Source organism: Acipenser ruthenus, chromosome 12 (assembly GCF_902713425.1).
Source record: "Acipenser ruthenus chromosome 12, fAciRut3.2 maternal haplotype, whole genome shotgun sequence".
NCBI classification, from domain to species: Eukaryota; Metazoa; Chordata; class Actinopteri; order Acipenseriformes; family Acipenseridae; genus Acipenser; species Acipenser ruthenus.
The window spans coordinates 35,179,053-35,201,884 of record NC_081200.1 but is presented as its reverse complement, the minus strand read 5'-3'; the positions used below and the strand labels follow the sequence as shown (position 1 = coordinate 35,201,884).

At 35.2% G+C, this 22,832-nt stretch overlaps 3 protein-coding genes across 7 annotated transcripts; 2 read left to right on the top strand and 1 right to left on the bottom strand.

Moving 5' to 3' along the window:
* Positions 1–226: 226 nt before the first annotated feature.
* On the bottom strand, positions 227–3,163 carry dio1 (iodothyronine deiodinase 1). Its single transcript, XM_034028908.3, has 4 exons — positions 2,586–3,163; positions 2,353–2,496; positions 1,966–2,165; positions 227–1,694 (listed from the first exon to the last, which is right to left on the bottom strand). The coding sequence occupies exons 1-4, from the start codon at positions 2,914–2,916 to the stop codon at positions 1,629–1,631; spliced, it is 741 nt and encodes a 246-aa protein (XP_033884799.3). The 5' UTR covers positions 2,917–3,163; the 3' UTR covers positions 227–1,628.
* Positions 3,164–3,250: 87 nt separating this feature from the next.
* yipf1 (Yip1 domain family, member 1) lies at positions 3,251–9,229 on the top strand. 4 transcript variants are annotated; one of them, XM_034028903.3, is made up of 10 exons: positions 3,251–3,369; positions 3,770–3,846; positions 4,586–4,749; positions 5,404–5,484; positions 5,694–5,781; positions 6,051–6,167; positions 6,881–7,047; positions 7,305–7,487; positions 7,812–7,923; positions 8,497–9,229. In XM_034028903.3, the coding sequence occupies exons 2-9, from the start codon at positions 3,816–3,818 to the stop codon at positions 7,905–7,907; spliced, it is 927 nt and encodes a 308-aa protein (XP_033884794.1). In that variant the 5' UTR covers positions 3,251–3,369; positions 3,770–3,815; the 3' UTR covers positions 7,908–7,923; positions 8,497–9,229. The 4 variants fall into 4 exon arrangements, with proteins under 4 accessions (XP_033884794.1, XP_033884796.1, XP_033884797.1 ...); XM_034028905.3 differs by having other exon boundaries at positions 3,287–3,369; positions 3,797–3,846; XM_034028906.3 differs by lacking the exon at positions 3,251–3,369 and adding an exon at positions 3,376–3,562 and having other exon boundaries at positions 3,797–3,846.
* Positions 9,230–12,269: 3,040 nt separating this feature from the next.
* Positions 12,270–21,549, top strand: LOC117416909 (nucleoporin NDC1-like). 2 transcript variants are annotated; one of them, XM_034028388.3, is made up of 18 exons: positions 12,271–12,569; positions 13,070–13,190; positions 13,551–13,652; positions 13,758–13,932; positions 15,272–15,404; positions 15,595–15,703; positions 15,974–16,025; positions 16,226–16,358; positions 16,672–16,764; positions 17,140–17,221; positions 17,349–17,513; positions 17,745–17,999; positions 18,159–18,271; positions 18,695–18,745; positions 19,253–19,316; positions 19,464–19,564; positions 20,423–20,583; positions 21,037–21,549. In XM_034028388.3, exons 1-18 carry the CDS (start codon positions 12,531–12,533, stop codon positions 21,098–21,100), a joined length of 2,013 nt encoding a protein of 670 aa, XP_033884279.2. In that variant the 5' UTR covers positions 12,271–12,530; the 3' UTR covers positions 21,101–21,549. The 2 variants fall into 2 exon arrangements, 1 of the variants encoding a protein (XP_033884279.2); XR_004663863.2 differs by lacking the exons at positions 19,253–19,316; positions 21,037–21,549 and having other exon boundaries at positions 12,270–12,569; positions 20,423–20,559.
* The last annotated feature ends 1,283 nt before the right edge of the window (positions 21,550–22,832 follow it).

Sequence of the window (22,832 nt, the reverse complement as noted above, 5' to 3'; positions counted from 1 at the left end):
ATAATGCATGCATCTGTTCTTTATGGACAGTGTTTGACTGGCCAATGTCCAATCAGTTCTTAAACATTTTAACAAGGTCCTAGTTTGTCATTCTCTACCTTCCAGTTATGCTTTACATACATGGTGTTTGGTGGTTTGTTTTGGGTGTCCACTGGCATTTAACTACATTTTTCTGATCATTAAATTTTTCTGTAAATGAAAAGAATTTACATATCAATGGCAAGAACATTGTTTACACAATCTTTATTAGCATAATAAAATAACAACAATAACATGTGTGCACTTAAACATTTTTCTAGATACTTTTTTTCAAACAGGTACATCATAATCTATTACTCATTTTATTAGTATTGACAATACCTAAATATTTTTTTTGCAACATCTTGTCTATATTTTGGGGCCTCAAGTTACAACAGCCAATGTTTTCAGCTGTAACCGTCACATATAAATACAGAGAAGAGTCCAAGAATAAATTGGCATTGTCATCAAATAATGTAAGAAAATATGCAATCAGCATCATTATATATATATATTATATATATATATATTATATACATATATATATACACACACACACACGAGAGTAACTATCTAAACATTTTTGATAACTTTAAAGAATTACAGTGGAAATATAGTATTTGTTATACAGACTAACTGCACATTATGGTGATCAAATTACAAGCATATCATGTTGCTTATAATGCTATTTTATGTTTCAGAATCTCTTGCCAATATTTTGGTACATCTGGCTACAGCAGCCATAGGTTTCAGCTGTAACCGTCATAAATAAATATAGCAGAGTAATTCTGTATTGGAGAGAATTCTGTATATTAATGGATATTAGGATCAAATCTGCAGAAAACCAAATTAAATATTCCTCCAAATTCAGTCAATGTATTAAGTCAAGTTATTAACCTGTGATGTTATATTCCGCAGTATTACTATCTCACAACAAAGTGCAATTTAAGTCCATGTCTCTCCTTATATACACAGTAGGTAATACACTTAATTAAGTGACCCCCTAAAAATGTACTTTTCACACTTAGGGCCAATTCAATGACAAACTGGACACCACAGGAAGCTAGTCTAAGCGATGGAATGCTGTACTGTGCTTACAATGGAAACCTCAAACTTTCATTGTCGGCAAAGAAGCTGGTGGATGAAGCGCTTCTTCTGCAATAGCGAATAGACTTTTATATAGAACATGAGAAAGCAACAGCTGGTAAACAAACGCTTCCCTTACTGCCTTCTTTTATAATGTATTGTTAATTTATGTTTGAAATAAAGGGAAATTCAATACAGTACATGTATTAACTTATTTCATGGCAAATGCAGCTAACCCCATGCAACATTATCAAATGTAATATTTTAAAACGTATTTTACTTTGCTATACAATCTAACTTTTTTGTGCCAGGTGTTTGCCTGGCAACATGACATTACCACCTCCGTTACATAGTAACATATCAGTCGCTTTTACACAACTTATATTTCTTTTAGTATAAAAGCGATACCATATATTACATATAGATCAAAACAGCAAGGCAATGACAGTGTAGTAGTAAAAATGTGGACAATACACTGTTTTGAATTGAGAAACATAAGATATTTGTTGATCACCACAGTCCTCTTAATTCAGCTTTTGCAGAACAACACGTACTTCTTGTGGGTTATATCCCCAGGGACCCATTCCACCCTGTAAAAGAATAATCAGTTTCTTAAGTAAAACGACAGAAACGCCTGTGACTTTTACAAATCTGGGAGATCACCACTTAAGAGATATATATATATATATATATATATATATATATAGAGAGAGAGAGAGAGAGAGAGAGAGAGAGAGAGAGAGAGAGAGAGAGAGAGAGAGAGGTTTGTATAGTTTGATTATTCATCTTCTTTAACAACATCCAAGAAAGAGTTTTAAACAAACACAAAACTTTCTTTTACGGCTACCCAGTTTAAATTACCTTGTAGATTATTTCCTGTGATTGCAGCACATACAGCCTTTCTGGCATAGCTCCATATTTTGAAGCTGCTTCATCAGCCATAGTGTCTAGAACAACAGGACAGGGCGGGTCCTCCTTTAGAAGTACCTGTGCTGCAGCCTGGCGATCTTGAAGACTTTTATGGCACTTGATTTCAACATTGTTTCTGAAAGACCATCCATCTAAAATATAGACAAACATTTTTTTTAATACAAAGTTCTTGGGCAAATTGTAATTGTAACTACTTGTAAACACTGCCCTCTCGAGTTGGCAGCTAACCACGCTTGAACATAATAGGATATTTGCATTTATTTTTAATTAGAATTGTAGTATTGTATCATTCTGTTTTAAACTTTAAATATGTTATACCTGTCGCATGAGCCTCTTCGATGTAGATGATGAGGAAATCTGCTACAGAACTGAAATCTTTGGCAAGCTGCTTGAACTCGCCAAACTTAAAAAGAAACGGGGGTCAGGTGCAGCTACCGAAGCTCAGCACCAGTGGTCTCCTGCCTGGAAAACAGAAAGCACGACATTAAAAAAAAAACCAGAAAGGATTAGAAACAATATTAGTTAGCTCTGTTTACGTGCACTTCCTCTACCTTTAATAAAACCGTAAATATCTGTTTTTTCCCCATCCAAATTTAACACGGGAGTGTTAGGTGCAGGGCCTCCCACAAATGCTTCGTCGCCTGTGTTTTTCCATGCGTGAACAACAGCCGCTTTAACAAAATTTAAAGTCCAGAATGTAGGTCCCCAGTCTTCAAACTTGAACTTTGGATTCTGGGTCATAGTGGTTTTTTCACCAAGTTTTAATATTATCTTCTTCGTGGTGTCTGGGAAAACAAAATATAGGGCTTTAAAAACTATCGTCTGTATGATAACAAAAAACACGATAAAGAAATATTTTAAGTAAACCACCAGCTTCCCCATGGCTCTATTCCTATAAGCACTTGATGTTAACTCAATTCGTGCAGGCGCCAACTGTACTAGTATATGTGGGAGGATTTTGGCATATTCCGACCTTATCTGCACATCTTACTGCTGATTCGCCGGTGTTTACGGTCATGAAGGATTCGCCGTAGCAGTTGCCTGTTTTATTTTTCACAGCACATTAAAATTGCTTGAAAATTCAACAATAATAAAACCAACATTTCACAAATGGGGTATTTGCTGTCTTTTAAATTTGCATGACAAATATTAGCGATACAATGAATGATAACTTTCTGTAATTATATGTTTGCATTCCCATGGACGCCAAGCCAGCACCAGGTTTAATATTGAGTAGCTGTTTCTTTAAGAAGCCAGAGTGTCGTAGTTGTACAAACAAATGACGCAACAAAGACGGAAGTAGTTGGTCCTGTTTTGGTCTATTTTTGAAATCTTGTGAGTTGGTGCTACAGCAGTTAATTTGATAACAACGAGTAAAAAATAAATACAAATAAATGCTATTTTAAATTGGTAATAGTTTTGACGTAGTACATAAAACAAAACTCATCCCATTAACGTTTTGCTCGCTATAAATTACACTTACTGTTGCGTTTTATTGTTCATACTACTAGGCCTGGAGCTCGCAAAGGTGAATGTACTTAACGTAATTGGTAAATAAAATGTCATGCGGAATTTTTTAAAATTATAATATACCGGTACTCAACCGTGTACTTTACTGTATTAAGTTACTGTGTAGAATGTACCAGTAAGCGTCTATAGAATACAAATACAGCACGCACTGTACCCATGACGTGTACAAGTCTTTCAGTATTGTGGTTTTAAATTTATTTTCCAGAAATCATTCATTCTTTTCAAAAATTAGGACAACAGCAGTTGCGTGAATGGCGGCTGTCGACGGTTTGCAGTTTCAAGGTGAGTTAACTGTACTGCGGTATTTAGACCGAGTAATTTACGGTACTCCACCGCTCTACATAGGCTGTTGTTATTTGGTCTCATCAGTCTGGAAGCATTATAACAATGACATCTCCCAGACACAGCGTGATGTAAAATTATTATTTTTTAATTCATTTTAATTTAATGCGCCGTTTTTTCGGTGTTTGTCACCAGACCGAGGAAAATAATAATGGTACCTTTGTACAGTTAGTTGTTCTAGCCTGTAGCCTGGCCCTCTGGGTTAGCAGATCAACCTTTTTTCAAAATTCTTTAAACTGTTGCAACCGCATATCAACTTTTCAGCAGTTTCTGAAAGAAAGGGAACAGGGAGTTGTCCCAACTATAGCCAGAAATTGTCTGTAGTTGCAACAAGAAAAACAGGTACTGGAGGTATGAATATAACTTGAATGGGTAGTTATAGCATTGTTAAAATATATTTAAAAAAAATAGTATCTGCAAAATTCAGAAAATTGGCTAATTTAAGGAACTCTGGGGAATTTTTTGAGGCGTGTTTAACAAAATATCTTAGTGACTTCCAAACTTCTCCAAAACAGCTGATTTTGAACAAACTTGATTTGTTAATGAAAATGGGATTTACGTAAAAACAAAAATCTTAAAACAGACCTTAATGATTTGTTAATGGGGCCACCATTTCTCCAAGATGCAACCTCACTCAGAAACTGTAGCTTGCCTTTAATTGTTTTTCTCCTTGTTTAAGAATTTGATGATGCCGAAAACCTGCTTGGAGCCAACCGGGATGCTACCACTATCAGCATTGGAGATCCGAATGAGAAACCCACCAACCAACGGAGATCCTTAGGAAACTCGCCAAGAGAGGAAGATGATGACCTGTTGGGAAATGCCGACTCGGATAAAACCGAGGTGCGGTATGAATGCTGTGTCTTTCAATTAGAAAGAAGAAAACACAATATTATTTGTAACATACTGGCCACAGAGTATACAATGTGGTTATAATGTATGTCAGCCTGCCACCTTGAACTGTTGTGGGAATATATATATATATATATATATATATATATATATATATATATATATATATATATATATATATATATATATATATATATATATTATATCAAATATAATTATTATTTTTTTGTTTGTTTTTAAGGATGCCATTTGCCAAGATGTGTTGTTAGTCCCATTGAAAGAGCAATTTTCATTGTTAAATCTCCTCAGGACAAATATCTTATGTCTGATGCAGGACCCTGTTTTTGACCCATGATGGCAATCTTAGAATCTAGTTGGCCATAATTTGGTGACTCCATGTAGGCTTACCAAGTTTCATGTAATGACTTTATAGCTGTATATATAGAGATCACTCCAAATTTGAGAAGCTTAAAAATAAGAGAACCATTTTGCGTACTGTGTTTGGCTTTGTAATAACACATCTCTTGAATAATATGTATCCAACAACAAATATAATTATATTTATAAGAGGATCATCAGGGAAGATGAGGAAGCTTTATATTGCAGATGAACAAACTGTTTTTATCAACTTGCTTCTTTGTAAAGTTGCTTGCAGGTCAGAGGAAAAGTGCGGCCTTCTGGACATTTGAATACTATCAGAAGTTTTTTGATGTAGATACATATCAGGTACTGTATGTGTTCAAAATTCCAACATTATTACAGCATGTTGCATTTACTGTTCTCTTATCTTTTTATAAATTGTATGTTTGATACAATTCACATTGTTTAGTGATATATTCACAGTAATAGTTCAGATTAAAGTGCTATGATAGCAGTCTTTTAAATACAAAAACTAGAAGATGATGCCCACTTAGTGCTCCCATGTTGTTTTTTAGGTCCTGGATAGAATAAAAGGTTCGGTTTTACCATTGCCTGGTAAAAACTTTGTGCGGCTGTACATCCGAAGTAATCCAGATCTCTATGGTGAGTACTTTGGCAAGAGCTCAAACTTGTTAGGCTATGATATCATTACAAAAAAAGTCTACATGAAATAAAAACTGGATGTACCTTTTAGTTATTCAGAAAGTGCTTGCCATAGAAAATAAAGTATAGAATATATTTCTAAATGATGTTATTTGCATACTTAAAGAATATTATGTAAGGAAACTGATAAAGCTAGATTTAAAAATATTGGTATTTGTTTAACATGTCTAGTAGTATTGTGTTGATAACATGAGACTTTTTACTCTTAGGTCCCTTCTGGATTTGTGCCACATTAGTATTTGCTATTGCCATCAGTGGAAACATCTCAAATTTCCTGGTGCACCTGGGCCAACCTCAGTACCACTATATGCCTGAATTTAGAAAAGGTAAATTAAAAATACAGTTTATTACAAAGTTTGCAGAAGTTATGTATTCATTTTAACAACTAAACTTTATTATAAAGACATATTGTGATTGTTTATGACCAAGAACTAGAACACATAAAAAAAAACAACTGTCCACTACATCTGTACTAACTACAGACTACTACATTTTACAGTAGAATTGTTCTTGATTGTTTATTTTTTTTAAACTGTGGGTCAGCGTTGCTTCCAGAAAGATTGAAAACATCTTTTGCATCAAAGCTGCAAAAGAAATGCAATATCAAGTGTCTAAGTACAGGAAATCTGAAGTGCGGTGGACACTGTTTCTCTAAGTTTAGGCAAGAATTGTCTGACAAAGTTTACGAACTGAATATGACATATCATGCAGGACAGTGTTTTATTGCATTTCTTGAATTGTATTTTCAGTGGTATACTGGGTAAAACCATTTGCAATACTGCACCACCAAACCTCATAACAAAGAACCCCACTGTGTGTTTTTATTTACCTTAAATCTTATTCTAAACTTGCTGGAAAATGTTTCCTAACAACTAGAGGGGCACAATTAAGACACATGACTGTCTAAAATGTATCTAATTAAAATAAAAATGTGGGTTTTTATGAAGGCTGTCTGTGCCCCTGACCCACTACCAAGTATATAAAGCTGTAAAATAATATATCTTGTCAGCTAATGTTTTGTTTTTATTTTGTTTTCCAGTAACTATTGCTGCCACTGCCATTTACAGCTATGCATGGCTGGTTCCTCTAGCTCTCTGGGGCTTTCTGATGTGGAGAAACAGCAAAGTCATGAACATAGTCTCCTATTCCTTCCTGGAAATTGTGTGTGTCTATGGCTATTCACTATTTATTTATATTCCAGCAGCAGTAAGTACTTTATATTATCATTGGTTTTAGTTGCATTTGGTTTTTCTGAATGGCCAATATTATATGTATAGATTTTACTGGAAATTGAACTGGAAAATGTGTATGTTCCGAAGTAAGAATCAAAGAACCAAATGAAAAGGGGACCACTGTCAAGGTTGCCACTCTTAAAATAAGTAAGAAATTAGACTTTAAAGCTGATGTTGGTTTTCTTTTAATACGGCTTTAATAATATTTAGTTACAATACTCTTTTTCATAGATACTATGGATTATTCCAATTGAATGGGTGAGATGGATTACAATTCTAGTTGCCATGTGCCTGTCGGGATCAGTTTTAGTAATCACATTTTGGCCTGCTGTTCGAGATGACAACCGCAGGATTGCCATCGCTACTATTTCAGCCATTATAATTCTTCATGCCCTGCTCGCTGTTGGCTGTAAGGTTAGTAGAACTTTTAGTAGAAGTCGTTCAACTGCACGCTATCCTATTGCAAGATTGAGTGAATAAGTAATATAAACATGAACATTTTGGTTGTTGTGCTTCACCAGTGTAAGTGTTAATTACCCTTCACAATCAGGTTCTTATGGATGAGGGAATTCAATTATTTTTATTGCTTTGGAAATTTCAACTATCAAGAGTAGGGCATTATGTCACAACAAAATAATGCTGTGTTGTACCGTATTTCTAGTGGTAAGCACCCAAATATTATTGGTTGTGTAATGTTGTTATTGGTTTTAATTTTTTTTTGTTACTAATTTTGAACAGGCATACTTTTTTGACGCGCCACAAATAGAAGTCCCAGGTGTCTCTGGTAGCATTGCCTCAGGTAACAGGACAGTGACAGCTGTGAAGACACACTAATGAAACAAGTGCCTAGGTAAGCTGCATCTGCTTCAAACCTAGCAGTCTTGAAATGTTAGTCATTCTCTTTCAGACTATATCTGATGAAATTTTACATGGGCATTTGTGATGAAATGCAATTCTACATTGTGCATGATATTTTCTATTTTAATAGATTAATAGTTTATTGCATATTTCAACATACAGTTCAATCCATTATTATTTATTTATTTATTTCTCAGCAGACGCCCTTATCCAGGGCGACTTACAATTGTTACAAGATATCACATTATTTTTACATACAATTACCCATTTATACAGTTGGGTTTTTTACTGGAGCAGTGTCCCGCCTGGGATTGAACCCACGACCCTCCGGTCAAGAGTCCAGAGCCCTAACCACTACTCCACACTGCTGCATATGACTTATAACTGGTGTACCATAAACAGTTTTGTCAATATTTTCAAAGACAGAATATAAGGGATTATGTATGTTAAGAACACAGTGGATTTTTTTTTGTTTGTTTGTTTGTATATCCCGATGAAGGCATTAGCCATAATGTTTGTCTACTTGGTTTCCTATTTTAATTGTATACTTTTGTTATAATTGCAGGTTCTGTTGATGGTTGCTTTATCAGAAAGAAGTTACTCAGAAGAAAAGGGACTTTGAAACCTAGCATTCACAAAAACAATAAACTGTGCTTCATAAGATAACTTTTTTGTAATCTCAATCATTACCTGGTGGAAAAAAAGTAAACGCAGCTACAATGGTATGGACTTTTTAAGCACCTTAAAGACGTGTTAGGATAAAAAAAAAAAAGTTAGATCGTACAGAACAAGCAATGTATTAGATGTAAATAGTATAATGATAAAAGGCTTGCATATTTATCGGCTGTATAAAACTGTTTTTGTTATAGTTGGCTTTTGCTTTAAAATTCACTCTGTACAGTGTTTATTTTACTAAGTTCACTAACTTCAGTCAGCATTTTATGTTTGCCATGTAATCTGTTGTGCAAAATACAATGTTTACTTTGGCTGCTTATTTCCTGTTAATCTTCAACCATTTTAGCACAAATGTAATTATACTGTATGTAAATGGAGAAAGTACAATACAAAACATACATATACCCCATGACCAAAAATAACAACAAAAAATGCTAGTAGCATTGCATAAATGTTATGAGGATATATAATTTTAAAAGTAGAACACTCTTAATTTTGTTTGAGCCTTCAATGAAACACTTTTCACTTATTTACTTTTCTTCTTATTGTGTTTTTTTTCTTTTTGTTTGTTTTTTTTAGAAATGATGTTGTGAATTTTGTATTAAACAAAAATCTTATGTGGAGTATCAAAGCAGGCTGACATTCAAGCCGAACATTTGCGGTGGTGTTGGAATCGAATTGTGGGGCGCTCTGTTCCAGTGTACTAAAAAGAAGTAGTATGTGTTACTACAAAGTCTATCTTAATCATTAACAGTCTCTTCACCTTGGACTAATTAAAATGATAGCACCTGCACATTTAGCATATAATGAAAATATATCTAGGAGACTAAATATGATGACTTAAAACATTATGATGCTGCTTGGCTGAAAATATCAAATTCTAATTAGCAAAAAAAGATAAAATGGTTGTCATTTGATACAGTGAACACTAACTAATTATGGTTATTCTAGCCTTCAGCTTTGGATTACAGAGGTGTTAGTCCTCGTCTGTAATTATTTAGATAGGGATCGGAGTCAGAGGAACAATACAAATACTGTAAACCAACATACTGCACAGTCTAGGTACGGAAGGTGTCTTTAATCCAAGGAACAAGAATTTTGTACCTACAACTTTCTTTCGCTAGGGTAAGACTACTTTCTTCTGCTCCATCTTGTACAGATGTATGTAAAGTGTATTTGATGTACATTAATGGAATCATATAAGTAGAATAATGCATGAGTTTTATCAATTGTGTGACTAAATGCAATGTTTTTTCTTTTAAATTAAATATAGCTTATTTCTCTAGTTAGTAAGCTGTATTTGAATGCCAATTGCACAACCTGATATTTGTGTTTATTTTGTTTTTAGTATCCCATATTAACAAGTTGAAATGTCTAATCCACAAGTTCAACTGGAAAAATCCCATTTGGCAAAGCCAGAGGCTTTAAAATTCTTGAACAAATACAGAAAGGAAAGATATGATGCCTTTCAAAATCAGGAGGCACTCGGGGACAAAATGAAGCTTGCAGAAGCCATGGCAAAAGTTAAAACCGATTAACTTAAACAGAAAGCCAAAGAACTTAAACTGGAAAATAAAGAATTACGCAAAACAGTAAAGAAACTACGAACTGATCTTGGACTGGAATCAGACCCCAAATTTAAAGGGAAAATGACGATGGATATAGTGATCAAACTGCAGGAAAAAGAACAGCAGCACGATTGTTTAGCAGAAGAAAATGACACGTTAAAACAAAAGATTGATCAACTTATGACCGAACTGGCTTCTAAAGTTAAAGCCAAGAAAATGTTGGAGGAACAGCTCTTGTCTACACAAAGTGAATTAAGACACATGACAAGAAGTCATGGCCATTTGTTAAAACTCTGTGAAGAGTTGAAAACCAAAAAAGAAAGACCGTTACACACAACCAAGTTCCCACCTATATCCAGAAAAGATAACCATAGCTATGTTTCTGACAAGTTGGTACAGACGGTGACTTCCATTCCTGTGTGTTACAGGTCTTATAAAAAGAGCTTGTAGGAGTTTGGCCAGTGGAAACAAGAATCGGACAAGATGAGGAAAAAGTTGTAAGACGCGGCACCACTATGGCCCCTAAAACATTGATTAGCAGTGCAAATAACGTTCATTCAGCATATGGTACAGCGCAAGTCACTTGCAGAAGTCTACATAATTCAAAAGAGACAACTGAACATACAGATTCTGGGATTTTTAATAGCATCCCTCACAGCAACAAAACATCTTAAAAGTAATAAAGGTCAATACTGCACTGAATCATTTTTTTATTGTAAAAAGGCACGCTAGATACATTATACAGACAAGTCAAGGCTACAGCTTAATTTATAGCAGCTTCAGTGTGTACTGCACTGAAGATACTGGCATATTTAAGGCCTTTATTGTGTTATTTTCTGTATAATGGGGTATGCGTTAATGCACTTGCTTTGATTACTGATTTCTATCACATAAAAAATAAAGGTAAACAGGATTAAGGATGTTTTCCACTTAAATGAAATCTATATATTGTTATAGTAAGGCCATACTTGGCACCTACTGGTATTAGTGTTACTTTTAATGTTAATGCTACTGAATAATTTGTATGTGCAGTCAAGTATATCTTGTTTATCTGAGTGCATGAAACTGACTTGTGGAAGGGCTTGTGTGTTTAAGGTTCCTTACATAGCAGTGAAGCTGTATGGCGGGCATGCACTCATGGGTATGATTCCTCACAAAATAATAGCACTCTCAGGAGGGCAAAATAAAACATCAGGTCAAAAAATATGGAAGAGCCCGGAGAACATAACCAGTTACTTTTAATCCTGATATTACTACCAATTATTAACAGCATATTTTCAGTTATTTAATTGTTCTATACAATGTTTACCGAGCTTATCACTATTATAACACATTTGTTTTAGAAAAAAAAAGGTATATAAATGATGGACATTGACGAAATGTTTTTGGTTTCTTTTTAATCATACGATCATTCAGTGACCATGACACGCTTGAGTGACTATAACAGAAAAATCACATTAAAAAACCCAATATGCCAAGTCTTTCAAGAGAGCAGCGCCTTCGTGCAATCGGCATGTTGGAGGCTGGACTAGGGTAGCGTACTGTGGCTCGCCGTCTTGTGTGCTCACAGCCAGCAATTTCAAACCTGGCAAGACGGTAACCAGACACGCTCTGTCAATGACAACCCACGAACTGGGAGACCAAGAGTCACAACACCTGCACAAGATCGACAGATCATTTTGCAGCATCTTCGTGATGTCAATTGTTAATCAGCACAATAAAAAGTCACTGCACCTGCTCTATAAAAGAGTTTTTGTCATTTTTTGGTCACATCTAGTGAATTTTATCCAAATATAAGTGATACGTTTCTTTTGATGCTCAGTATATCTATGTATTAAGAGTTACGTGATCAATCAATTATACTACATTTGTATGACAAGTTGAATCTTTATGCCATTCACTTTAAGAAATAACAGGACACTGTACAGGTTAAATTAACAAATATTACAAAGACCCTCATTCACAGCAGAACACACTGCCTCCTGTAGATTAACTCTTTGTATTGCATTGTCTGTGGCTTCATTCAGTGTTGTTTGGGTGGAATAGGATTGGCCTTTTCTGACACAAGACTGGCCCTCTTATGGTTAGATAATGCTTAGAATAATGCTCATGTTGCCAAAACCGCTCTGTTTAGTGTGAATGCTCACAGCTCGTTTAACAGGCACTTCGGAAAGGCGGCCTCCAGTGGGGTCCTAGAATTTTTGAAAGGTCCTTTGCATGGAAGTGGCGCGGTGTGCTATAGACGGAATGCCTGAAATAGGAATAGATTAAGTATTTAGTAGAGTTATTTATTTAAATAAATATACCCATACTTTACTATTATTCTGTGTTTTTTGTTTTTAATTTAATTTGTATAATGTTATCGCTTGGACATGACCATTGGTTCATTAGAAAGGTAAGATGTATTTTCATGGTCCCAGGTGACATGCTGCAAGCAGTTTTAAGTTATTAAAACACACATATAGTTACACATTGAAATAGTCGTTTTTCTGATTTTTATTTGTTTAAAAATGTGCAAAGTACTTACATTTATAACATAAAAAGTTACTTACCTTGTTTTTAACAAGTAGGCTACGTTGTAACCAATCGCCAATTGTCTAAATTCGGTAAAATACAAACTGATACAGTGTTCACTGTGGAATAACAACAGTCGAGAACATGTTGGGAACATATAGGTAGTTTGCTTCTGCAATTTATGTAAAATATAGTTGGCACATTTTGTGAACCTACAGTTCGTTATCCTGCTGAATAGAAAATATACTGTAGCATAATGAGCAGTGTTAGGTTCAGGCAGGGTGGAGGAACAGCTTGAAGATTAATAGCACTGGACCTGTATTGCCGCAGATGAATGGATTTGGTTTGTTGCACATCATCTGTTCTACATTTATATTTTAGGTGGTATTTTGGCGGGCAGCAGCAAGTATTGCATGGTCAGTGTTGTTGTTACCAGCTTCCACTGCAATATTTGTACTTCTGAGCAGGTTCAGTGTCTTGCATCCCATAGAATGGATAACCGGTAAGATACGGTACTTTTAAAATGCATAACATAGTTGTTTCTCCTTAACTCTTATTTGGCATGTGTTTCTTTTTTAATTATAAGATAATTAAGCCCCTATTCGACACCTGGGTCTATCTATCATTTAAACATGTTTCTTGCTTCATAAACATGGAGACCTTTCAATCACAATGACCATTGGACGTTAAATGTAAATGTTCAAATGAACGTTAGACATAAGCTAAAAAATATCCCTGCAAATAATATTTGCTGATCCAGTTCATCCTTGGGTACTTATTCTATCTGGTCTTTTTCATGTGGTGTTTTCATTCACCTTCCTGAACACAGGAATTTAATATATTTTTCTGTATGTTTTTGCAGGTTCACTAAACTTTTTGTGTGGTTCCTATGTTATTTTTTCTATTATACTTCTGTGCTTGGTGGTGCTGATTATTGGTTTCTTCATTCTGGAGTTTTACACAGGTATGTTTATGAATGCCGATTGATATGAAAGTATTATAAAGCCTAGACATTTAATTTTGCGTTAATATTGTGGGCAAAACTAAAAGTTTGTGTTTTTGGTTGCAGTGGTGCCTTCAATACCTTGTACTCAGATTGCACTAATAGGAAAGGTGCTTCACCCCCAGCAGTTCATTCACTCTCTGGTTCACGCTGTGATGGGAATGCTGGTATCCTGGTGTGCAGCAGTGATGATAGGCGGACGATACCAGTTTCTTACCACCCCTTGCATTGCCGAGGAAAGGTACATAAATACATTCTACTTGTACACTACTTTGCTTATAATAAATTGCTAAGTTTTAGTTTCCTACAGATCTGTGATATTGTAGTGAAGCACCATCTAGAGTCCTGCGCGGGTCCGATTTTTACCACCAGCTTCCGACCCGAACCTGCAAGTGTTTGTCCTTTACCTGCTGCCTGACTCTCTCACGCTCTCATATTCACACACAGATCTCTCTACCATTCTCCACGGATTGAGTTTACACAATAGGCTATACAGCATGGTAGCTATCTCTAGTGGTCTGGATATATTTTAACATTGTAACATATTAACTATCGCTACTTACTTACTATAAAATACCTGTCTATTCCTTTCGTGCCACCAGTTGAAAGGGAGCTACACCTGTGCTTTCGCAGAGATGATGTACCCGTTTTGTGGCTGTTGTTCACAAAAACATATGACAGGTTTTACAAGCAACGAGTCCAGTCACATGTTTATTATTTTCATTCGCTGTGATTCCAAAATAATTCCACATTTACCTCTCGAACTACATGATATAAACCCTTAGCTATCTTTTGTTTCACCTCGTTCACAAACATTTTTAATATCACCAAGCAGACGTGATAAAAAGATCTTGTGACGTATCAAACAAGCAATTACAACACTGCTTAGTCAGCTGACTCCTCCCTAATCGCCTCCTGCTTTAGTGCTGGAAATACTGGTACATTTACCTTCTAATACGTTATTTGGGAAAGGGTTACAGACGAGTACGCTGAAAGGACAGAAAAACGTTTTTGGTGATTCAAATTCAGACCAGAATTTTATTTTTATTATCCGCACCCGAACCGCAAACCGTGAAAGTTCACATTCCGACCTGAACCCGTTCCGCTTTTGCGGGTCACCCGCGAGTACCCTACCCGATGCAGGACTCTAGCAGCATCTGTCATGTATAGCATTTTCTTTTAAAAATCTGCATATTCAAAATTGTAGTATAAAATACAAGCAAACCCTTATAAAGGTTTACCACAGTATTACTGCACTGCATTTTTGCTTTCTTCATGGTTATACTATGCATTTGCTGTAGTTTACCCTGGGTTGTCATGTTTTAATATGCTTTACTGAAACTTGCTATTCTTTACAATGCTTACCCTCCTGTACCATGTTTTCTCTATGCATGCTGTGCTTTTACTATGTAAACTTTTATAAGGGAAGAACCAAAAGTATCTTCCAACAGAAGAAAAATGGGATCAATATTTCTAGTAATCACTTGATTTTGTTACAGTTCTCTCAATTCTATTGGAGTGTTGATTGAGTAATTCCTTTGTCCTGGGAATTCCTTCTAATGTGTCTCTTCACATTGCAGTGCTGTTGCTAGTTCTATGTGCCTCAATGAGTACCACCTCTTCTTTCTGTTGGCTGGCGCTTTCATGGGTTACAGCTACAGTCTTCTATATGTTGTTGGCAACATGAACTATGTATCTTTTCCAAGTATACAGGTAAGATTTTTTTTTTTCTGGATGCTTAATTGGGTTTGTTTACTATTAAACAATACAGAAAGGCTACCCTAGGGTAGCTAATGGAATGTATATATCTTTAATTAATTTTTATTTTTTTAACCATTTTATCTGTAGCAAATACAAGATCAGCAAACTTTTCAATGTAATTCCATTTTCTTCTGTTTCGTAGCAATATAAGTACCTGCGTTTCAAGGGATCCCTGCCTCTGGTAATTAAGCACAGTGCAGTTCAGGCGTTGTATTCTGTTCGGAACTACTGCATCACTTATTTCTTCTTGGGTAAGATAAACCATTTTAATATACATTTCTGTTCCCTTCACGTTACGCTTTCATGACTTTAGCCAAATGCTGGGTCCTGTGGATATTTGTATCTAATTTTGTTTTTAAAAATTCAATTTTTGCCTCCTACTGCAGTTGTTTTAAACCTAGCTTGAAATTTGTAAAGACCCAGACAGACATGTTTATATATAATGAGAGAGAGAATATATAAATTGAAAATTCAAACTGCTTCTAAATGTAGTGTGTGTGTGTGTGTGTGTGTGTCTACAGGTTATATCCCCAGAGCATGGATATGTACAACAATGAATCTTCAAAAAGACAGGTTAGTAAAATATTAACACAGACTCCTTGATTGCTTCTCAAACCTTTGTCTAGGAGAGCTTTTTATCAGAGTTGATAAATTAATTTATCGTCTGACTGAAAACCTTGAATGTATAGTTTATATTTGAAACCCATCTGTTGTTGCTGTGGTTGTTGCTGTGGTTGTTGTTGTTTACTTGTGTTTATTATGTTCTTTTGTAGGGCTCTTCACTCCCTGGACACCCTCACAGGCCTACTTGACTTTTCTCTTCTCTACCACTTGTGGATAAGTGGAACATTTCTCTTAGTAACATGGTACATGGCATGGCTGTTGTTTAGAATCTACACAACAGAGGTTTGAATGATTTTATTAATTTAAAAATATCTTAATCAGAGTGAAACCCTGTTAGGATATATATTACTTACAAGGCTGGGCTAAAGTGGAAACCTGTTGGCAGTTGCCATTTTTGTAATATTCATCCTATAAATGAAAATTCAAGAATTCAAGGGCACCAACAACTCCTCTTCTCAACCTGATGTGGAACATTTAAAGAGACTAAGTAAATAGGATGGCACGTCTGCAGATGAAAGTGTTATGGAGTGATGGGGATTACTGGATCTGAATTGATTGTTTCTTTTATACTTTACCCTGTGTCGTTCCTGTCTAGGTGTATTGTTTTCCAGTGCAATCCTCATTTTCAGAGGATGCACACCAGTGCCTTTCCAAAGTCTTAAGCAGCAAGCAACCCCTCATTTTAAAGGTAAATAGCAATTAAATGGTCTTATTGGGTTATATCAGGTGTTCTCAAAACTGTAGGTTGGAGCCCTTGTGTCGGTCTCGGGTGGAAAACGTTTGGGGTGATGCAACAGATGTCTTTTCTACCAAGACTTAATCTGAGAGAGAAAATGTATTCCAGGTGTTTTTAAAAATATGTTTTGATCCACCACCATTTTAGATCAGTTGAATAGACTCTAGTGTCTCAGTCTTTGGTTACCTGATAATTGGTGGCCGCATGTTGTTCAACTCCTAGACCCAAAAATAAAAAGTTGTGAGTTCTATGAATCTGAACTTAAAATGTATTATTTTTTTGCTGCCTTAGCAAAATATTTATGGAAGATGTCTGTGTCTCCTTCAGTATTTAGCTTTACAGGATTTTGCATTGCTGTCTCAAAACTCTCCATCCAGAAGACAAGAAGTTTTTAGCTTGAGTCAACCCGGTATGTAGAAATGTGAGCTTTAATTTAAAATTCTGGTGTGTATGCTTCTTCAAATGTATGCCAACTTCTTCTTTTTAAAATATATATCTGAATGTCTTGCTTTTGGTGTTTTTATTACAATTAATAGGTGGCCATCCTCACAACTGGTCAGCATTATCAGGGGAATGTTTAACTATATTGAATGACCTTACCCAGAAGCTGATTGCTTACCAAGAAGCTGTTTCATCCAATGGGAGAATTAAGCCACAGCCTGTTGGCAGTGATAAGAGACCTTCGTCTTCTGGCAGTTCGGGTAGGGGCTTTTATTCATTTTTAATGGTAAGAAGTGGTGGGGTAGTAACCCATTACTATTGTGTTTTAAAAAAATATATATATTTTTCAAAAAATATGAGAACACAGAAGGTAGCAAGTGTGTTTAGTGAGAATGGTGTAACATCATGACATGCTCTAATGCTTTAGTATTTAAACCACACTATAAACACTGGCTGCAGAAACTAATTTAGTTCATTTTTTTTTGTTCCAGCAACATCTTTAATAGAGGAACCTACGAGCTGGCAAACTCCAAAAGTTAGCATGGGTCCCAAAACCCCTGGTTCTGTGTTTCTCAGGTCCTCTGTGGCATCCCCATTCACTCCCGATCTAGGAAGCCCTTTTGGTTCCCCTGCAATGAAACGATTGACTGGAACACTGGACCCATCTTCTCCTTGGCATGGCTCAGTGCAAAGTCCTCATGTTATGAGAAGAGGACCCAAACTCTGGACCTCGTCTTTGGGTGCAGGTAGCGAATTTTCTTTTGCTAAATATGAATTTACACATTCTGACCTGAAGGGCTTTTTGCAATAGTTTAAATGTATTTATTTAGAAAGAAACGGACACAAATAAAGAATTATGAGAATAGGCTGCAACCTTTTCCCAAAGTTTTGTAAATGTTTTATAGAGTCTCCCTTGAATGGCAGCCCACAATCAGGACCTGTTCCAGTGCCAAGCCCAGTTGCTGGGGCACAGAAGCCCAGCATAGTCTCTCTGTGGATTCAGAACCGTCAGGAACAGGTGTGGCATTGGGGTTCTTTTTGTAGTTCCACAGTACAGGGAGAGGATCTACCTTTATTGTTTTAATATTTTGTTTTTGCAGTCTACTATGTTCTCAATCTTTTTGCTATCTCAGATCACTCTATTTTTACAGTATACTACAGATTTCTCAAGGGAGCTGACAGCATCTTTATCAATACCGGATTAAATTCCATAGCTAAAAAAAAATTAACTCCTTAACAATGTTTGAGTTTATTTATTTAATTAAAAGAAATCCCCCAAAACACAATTATTGTATTTCCGAATTCCATAGCCAGGAGGCAAAATGTTTAGCAAACTCCTTTTTTTTTTTATATATATTATTTATTTATTTATTTATTTATTTATTTTATTTATTTATTTGTTTGTTTGTTTATTTTATTTTTTTTAATGTATTTCATTCAGGTTAAAAATGTCCTGGCTAAACGGGTGCTGATAATGTATTTATTTAATAAGGTAAGGTAAAGTGCATGCTTTGTGATTAAAATGAGCTGGGAATTTCTGCATGGGTCTGCATGCTGCTGTGAACTAATCTGGGAGCACAACTTTTATTATCTTTTCCCTTTACAAACTGCTTTAAGAATGAATAGATGTAGGTTGTCCTTGTGAGCTGGTCTGTTCTCATTTTACTATGTAAAGCTGCTCTGTGCCTACCAAGTAATGCCTGAACTAAATAAAAAGGTTTAAAATATATTTCAGATTCTTCCTACTTTTGACACACTTCTGTTCAAACTGTCTGTATTGCTGCAGCCACAATTTGGTGGCTTTGGAATGCATTTTGGCTGTATCTTGTCTTATTGGAAAGTGCTTCACTGTGGGCTCAGTACAGTACCATGACAAGCAAAATAATCTGTTCCTGTATCAAACAAAACCTGTCGGCTGCAATAATGTATTTCAAACCATTTTGTTTGAATAATTTCTTAATAGTTTTGAATCTAAACACATTTTGTGTTAAATTTCCAGCTTCCAGAAGCCTCCAGCCAAGCACTTTTTGCTGAGAGTCAGGCACACATTTGGGCACTTGAAGGTATGCAATATTCAAAGGGCCTGTTGCGTAGACAGATTGCATAAATGGTCTCAAATATAAGTAATATAACATTAAGAACAAAGGTTAAAAATGACAATACTTCTTTTTTTTTTTTTTAATATATTTATGAATTCATTTTTCTTGCAGGTCTGTCCCATTTGGTAGCAGCGTCCTATACAGAAGACAGATTTGGGGTTGTTCAGACTACACTTCCTGATATTCTTGGTACTATGCTTACTTTGCAGGAGGTAGGACAATTTGTTAAGTTGGAGAAAAACAATAGTTTTAAATAATGCCTTGTATAAATAACTTTACTGTTTCTCTAAAGAGGGGCGGGGGGGGGGGGGGAGAAACAAGCTTTCATTGGTTACGGTACACTTAACTCACACACTCAAATAGAAAATTCTGCAAAATTGTCATTCAGCTTTAAGTCATTTTAAGAAATAGTGAGGAAAATACATATTATGAAATATAGGTGAAAATATTACTGCGTATTACCTCAGTTCAGGCGGTGAACGTCGGATGTAGTGGCTGCTAGAGGGCACGAAACAAATGGTGTTGCAATAATAGTTTAATAGTGACATTAGGGGTAGGTGTTTAGATTTAGCTGTTAAGTTTAGGAGGTAGGTGTAAGTTGCATATGACGTGGCACGGACTGAAGTTGCGCATGGACAAATAAATGGTGTTAGCAATTGTAAATGAGGTAAGGTGAATGATCGAGTAACATGACATTTAGTTCAGTTAGTTCTGTTGAAGGGGGGGGGGTGACAGAAGGTTTAAAAAATATGATAAACATTTGCCAAATATGATAAACATTTGCCATTTGCTATAAAACAAAACAAAAAAGCTGCGTGAACGCAACAAGAGCCGTAGTTGTATGTATGGTACAGCTGAATTTTGTTTTACTATATTTTTGTAAAAGTTTTAGAATTTTATTTTCCTTTTTTTATATTAATATAACAAAGGCCAAGGATGAGATGTGGAAGAATGGTGTGTTTTTGAGTGGGAGTTAAGTGTACCGTACCCCTTTCATTTTCATTGTGTGGTTTTAATGTATTCTACTTCCTTGTAACTTCATTTTCATGATTGGTTATTTTTTTGTACAGGCAGTAGATAAGCATTTCAAGTTACCTCATGCCTCCAGTAAACCAGCAAGAACTTTGAGTAGCCTGGTTGATACTTCCTACAAAACCCTAAGGTTTGCTCTGAGGGCTTCTCTGAAAACTGCCATCTACAGGATAACTACCACCTTTGGAGAACATTTAAAGTAAGAACCTTTTGGGAGATTGGAATGATGTAGTTGTCAAATAAAAGTCTTTATTTCAAGTTTCTGCCTTCCCTGCAGAAAAGATCATCTTGATAAATTTGATAACTGCACCTTTCTGATTTCTGTTCCTCTCCTCTAGTTGTTTTAGACATATTTTCTATTAATTTCACAATTTAAGCCATGTACTACCTAGATTTTACTTGGTGTTAATTTACTCAAGGCAGAAACAGGAATCCGCTTCTAGCTGCAGTAGAGTTGACATGACAAGTGTATTGTAGTGTCGTGTGCTAATGGCTAGAGGACACCACATTGAATTAAGTTAACATTTTTGAGGTTGAAGAAAAAAATATATATACATGCTATAAAGCTCGGTCAAAACGGATAACTTTTTTTTTTTTCTTCCTCTCATTTGTAATTATAATAATTGTAGTAATTCTGTTTTTCACTTAACAGTGCTGTTCAAGTGTCGGTGGAGCATCGAAAAAAACTCCAGCAGTTTTTGGAATATAAAGAATGAAGACACTCCCTTTCCCTGACTTCGCCTTTTTATTAATGCTGCAGCAACTGATTTTCAAAACACCCGAGTTGTTTGAACTGTTTTTCACATGTATGCTCAAACGGCCTTGTCCGTCGAGGAAATGGAAACATTTTTTTTTAATTGCCACGACAGCTCTTTCCTGTGGTGAATCTAAACGTGTAACAGCAGAATAGTTGAGTTTTAAGATGTTCTGTAACTTTCCATCTGTCCCCTTTTCTTCCCTCTCAGCTGTATTTGTATTTGTGCTGTAATGCAGTATGCACAGATTTCACATGGGTATTTATAAGGATGTGGTAAAGGTTTATATAAAGGTGACTGTCAAATTACTGACACTTACTATTTTTTGGTTTATAATAATGTAAATCTTTGTAGCAAGGCTAAAAGCAAGTTTACAGTAATGGATTTTGATTATAACTATACACAAGTTTGTGTGTGTGTGTGTGTATGTATGTATATATATATATATATGTATATATATATATGTGTATATATATATATGTATATATATATATATATGTATATATATATATATATATATGTGTGTATATATATGTATATGTGTATATATATGTGTATATGTATATATAAAATAAATAAATGGCCATTGTTACTGCTCAAGCTGTGCTGTACAGTACAAATCACAGCATGATTTAAGTTTCAAATACAAACTGCCATGGGTATGTGTATGCTTTTTAAGTTATTTTCCATAGTAATAACTAAAGGACAAAATGTATGTCTTGGTTGATAAATAATATTAACAATGTATTTCTAGTACAGATTTATATAACTGGAATTGGCTGTTTTAAGAGAAGGCAGTAATCCATCTTTTTTTTTTTTTGGGGGGGGGGGGGGGTTGTATAACCAAAATAAAAAGCGCGAGTTTTCTGCAGAAAAGCCAAAGATGCAAGTCCACCTTGTGCACTTGACTTAGTCTTCTTGAAAATGTGAAAGATAGTTACTAGAAATACCATGTTCTGTAAATTTATGGGTATTCTTATAGTAAAAAGAACAGTATGAAAAATCAGTGCATTTATAAAATAGATTTTTCTATTATGTATTTGTATGTATGTTTTAATGGGAAACCAATCAATTGGTATGCTGTTGGTTTCCTTGCAATTGAACTGAACCACTTTTAGAAGTGTGTTTGTAATATATAAAATAAAAAAAACAATTCTTAAACGTTCCTCTGTGACTCCTGGCAGCTCCAATTCAAATTAAAAATCCAACAAAGAGAAAAACCTCAAATGGAAAAATCCAGCCAACATAATTTAAAAACAAATCAAAAGATAATTGTTCAAAAAAATATCATGTGGCCAGGAATGTTTCATTTTGTGACATACCCTGACTCTCGGGATGTCGTTATTAAATTATGCTAACAGGATGGAGAGGGTAGTTGTTTATTTCTGTGTTATTTCACAATGCAGTGGGATGATAGATATATTTTTGATGGAAGTCTGGCAGCTAGTAGGGTAAACTGCTACATTTTGTAACAACTGAGCCCTCTAGGAAAACAAAGGACCAAGTAAAAAAATAAATAAATAAATGTAATTAAGAACAAAAATGGTTCACTTGACTGAGCCATCTAGAAAAAAGTGAGCCAAACAAGGTTTATTTGTACAACTGAAAAACAGACTTGACTCGCAGTGATTACACAGGGATCAATTTAGATAAATGATTTTGGTTTTTTTGCATGATTACAAAATATGACTTT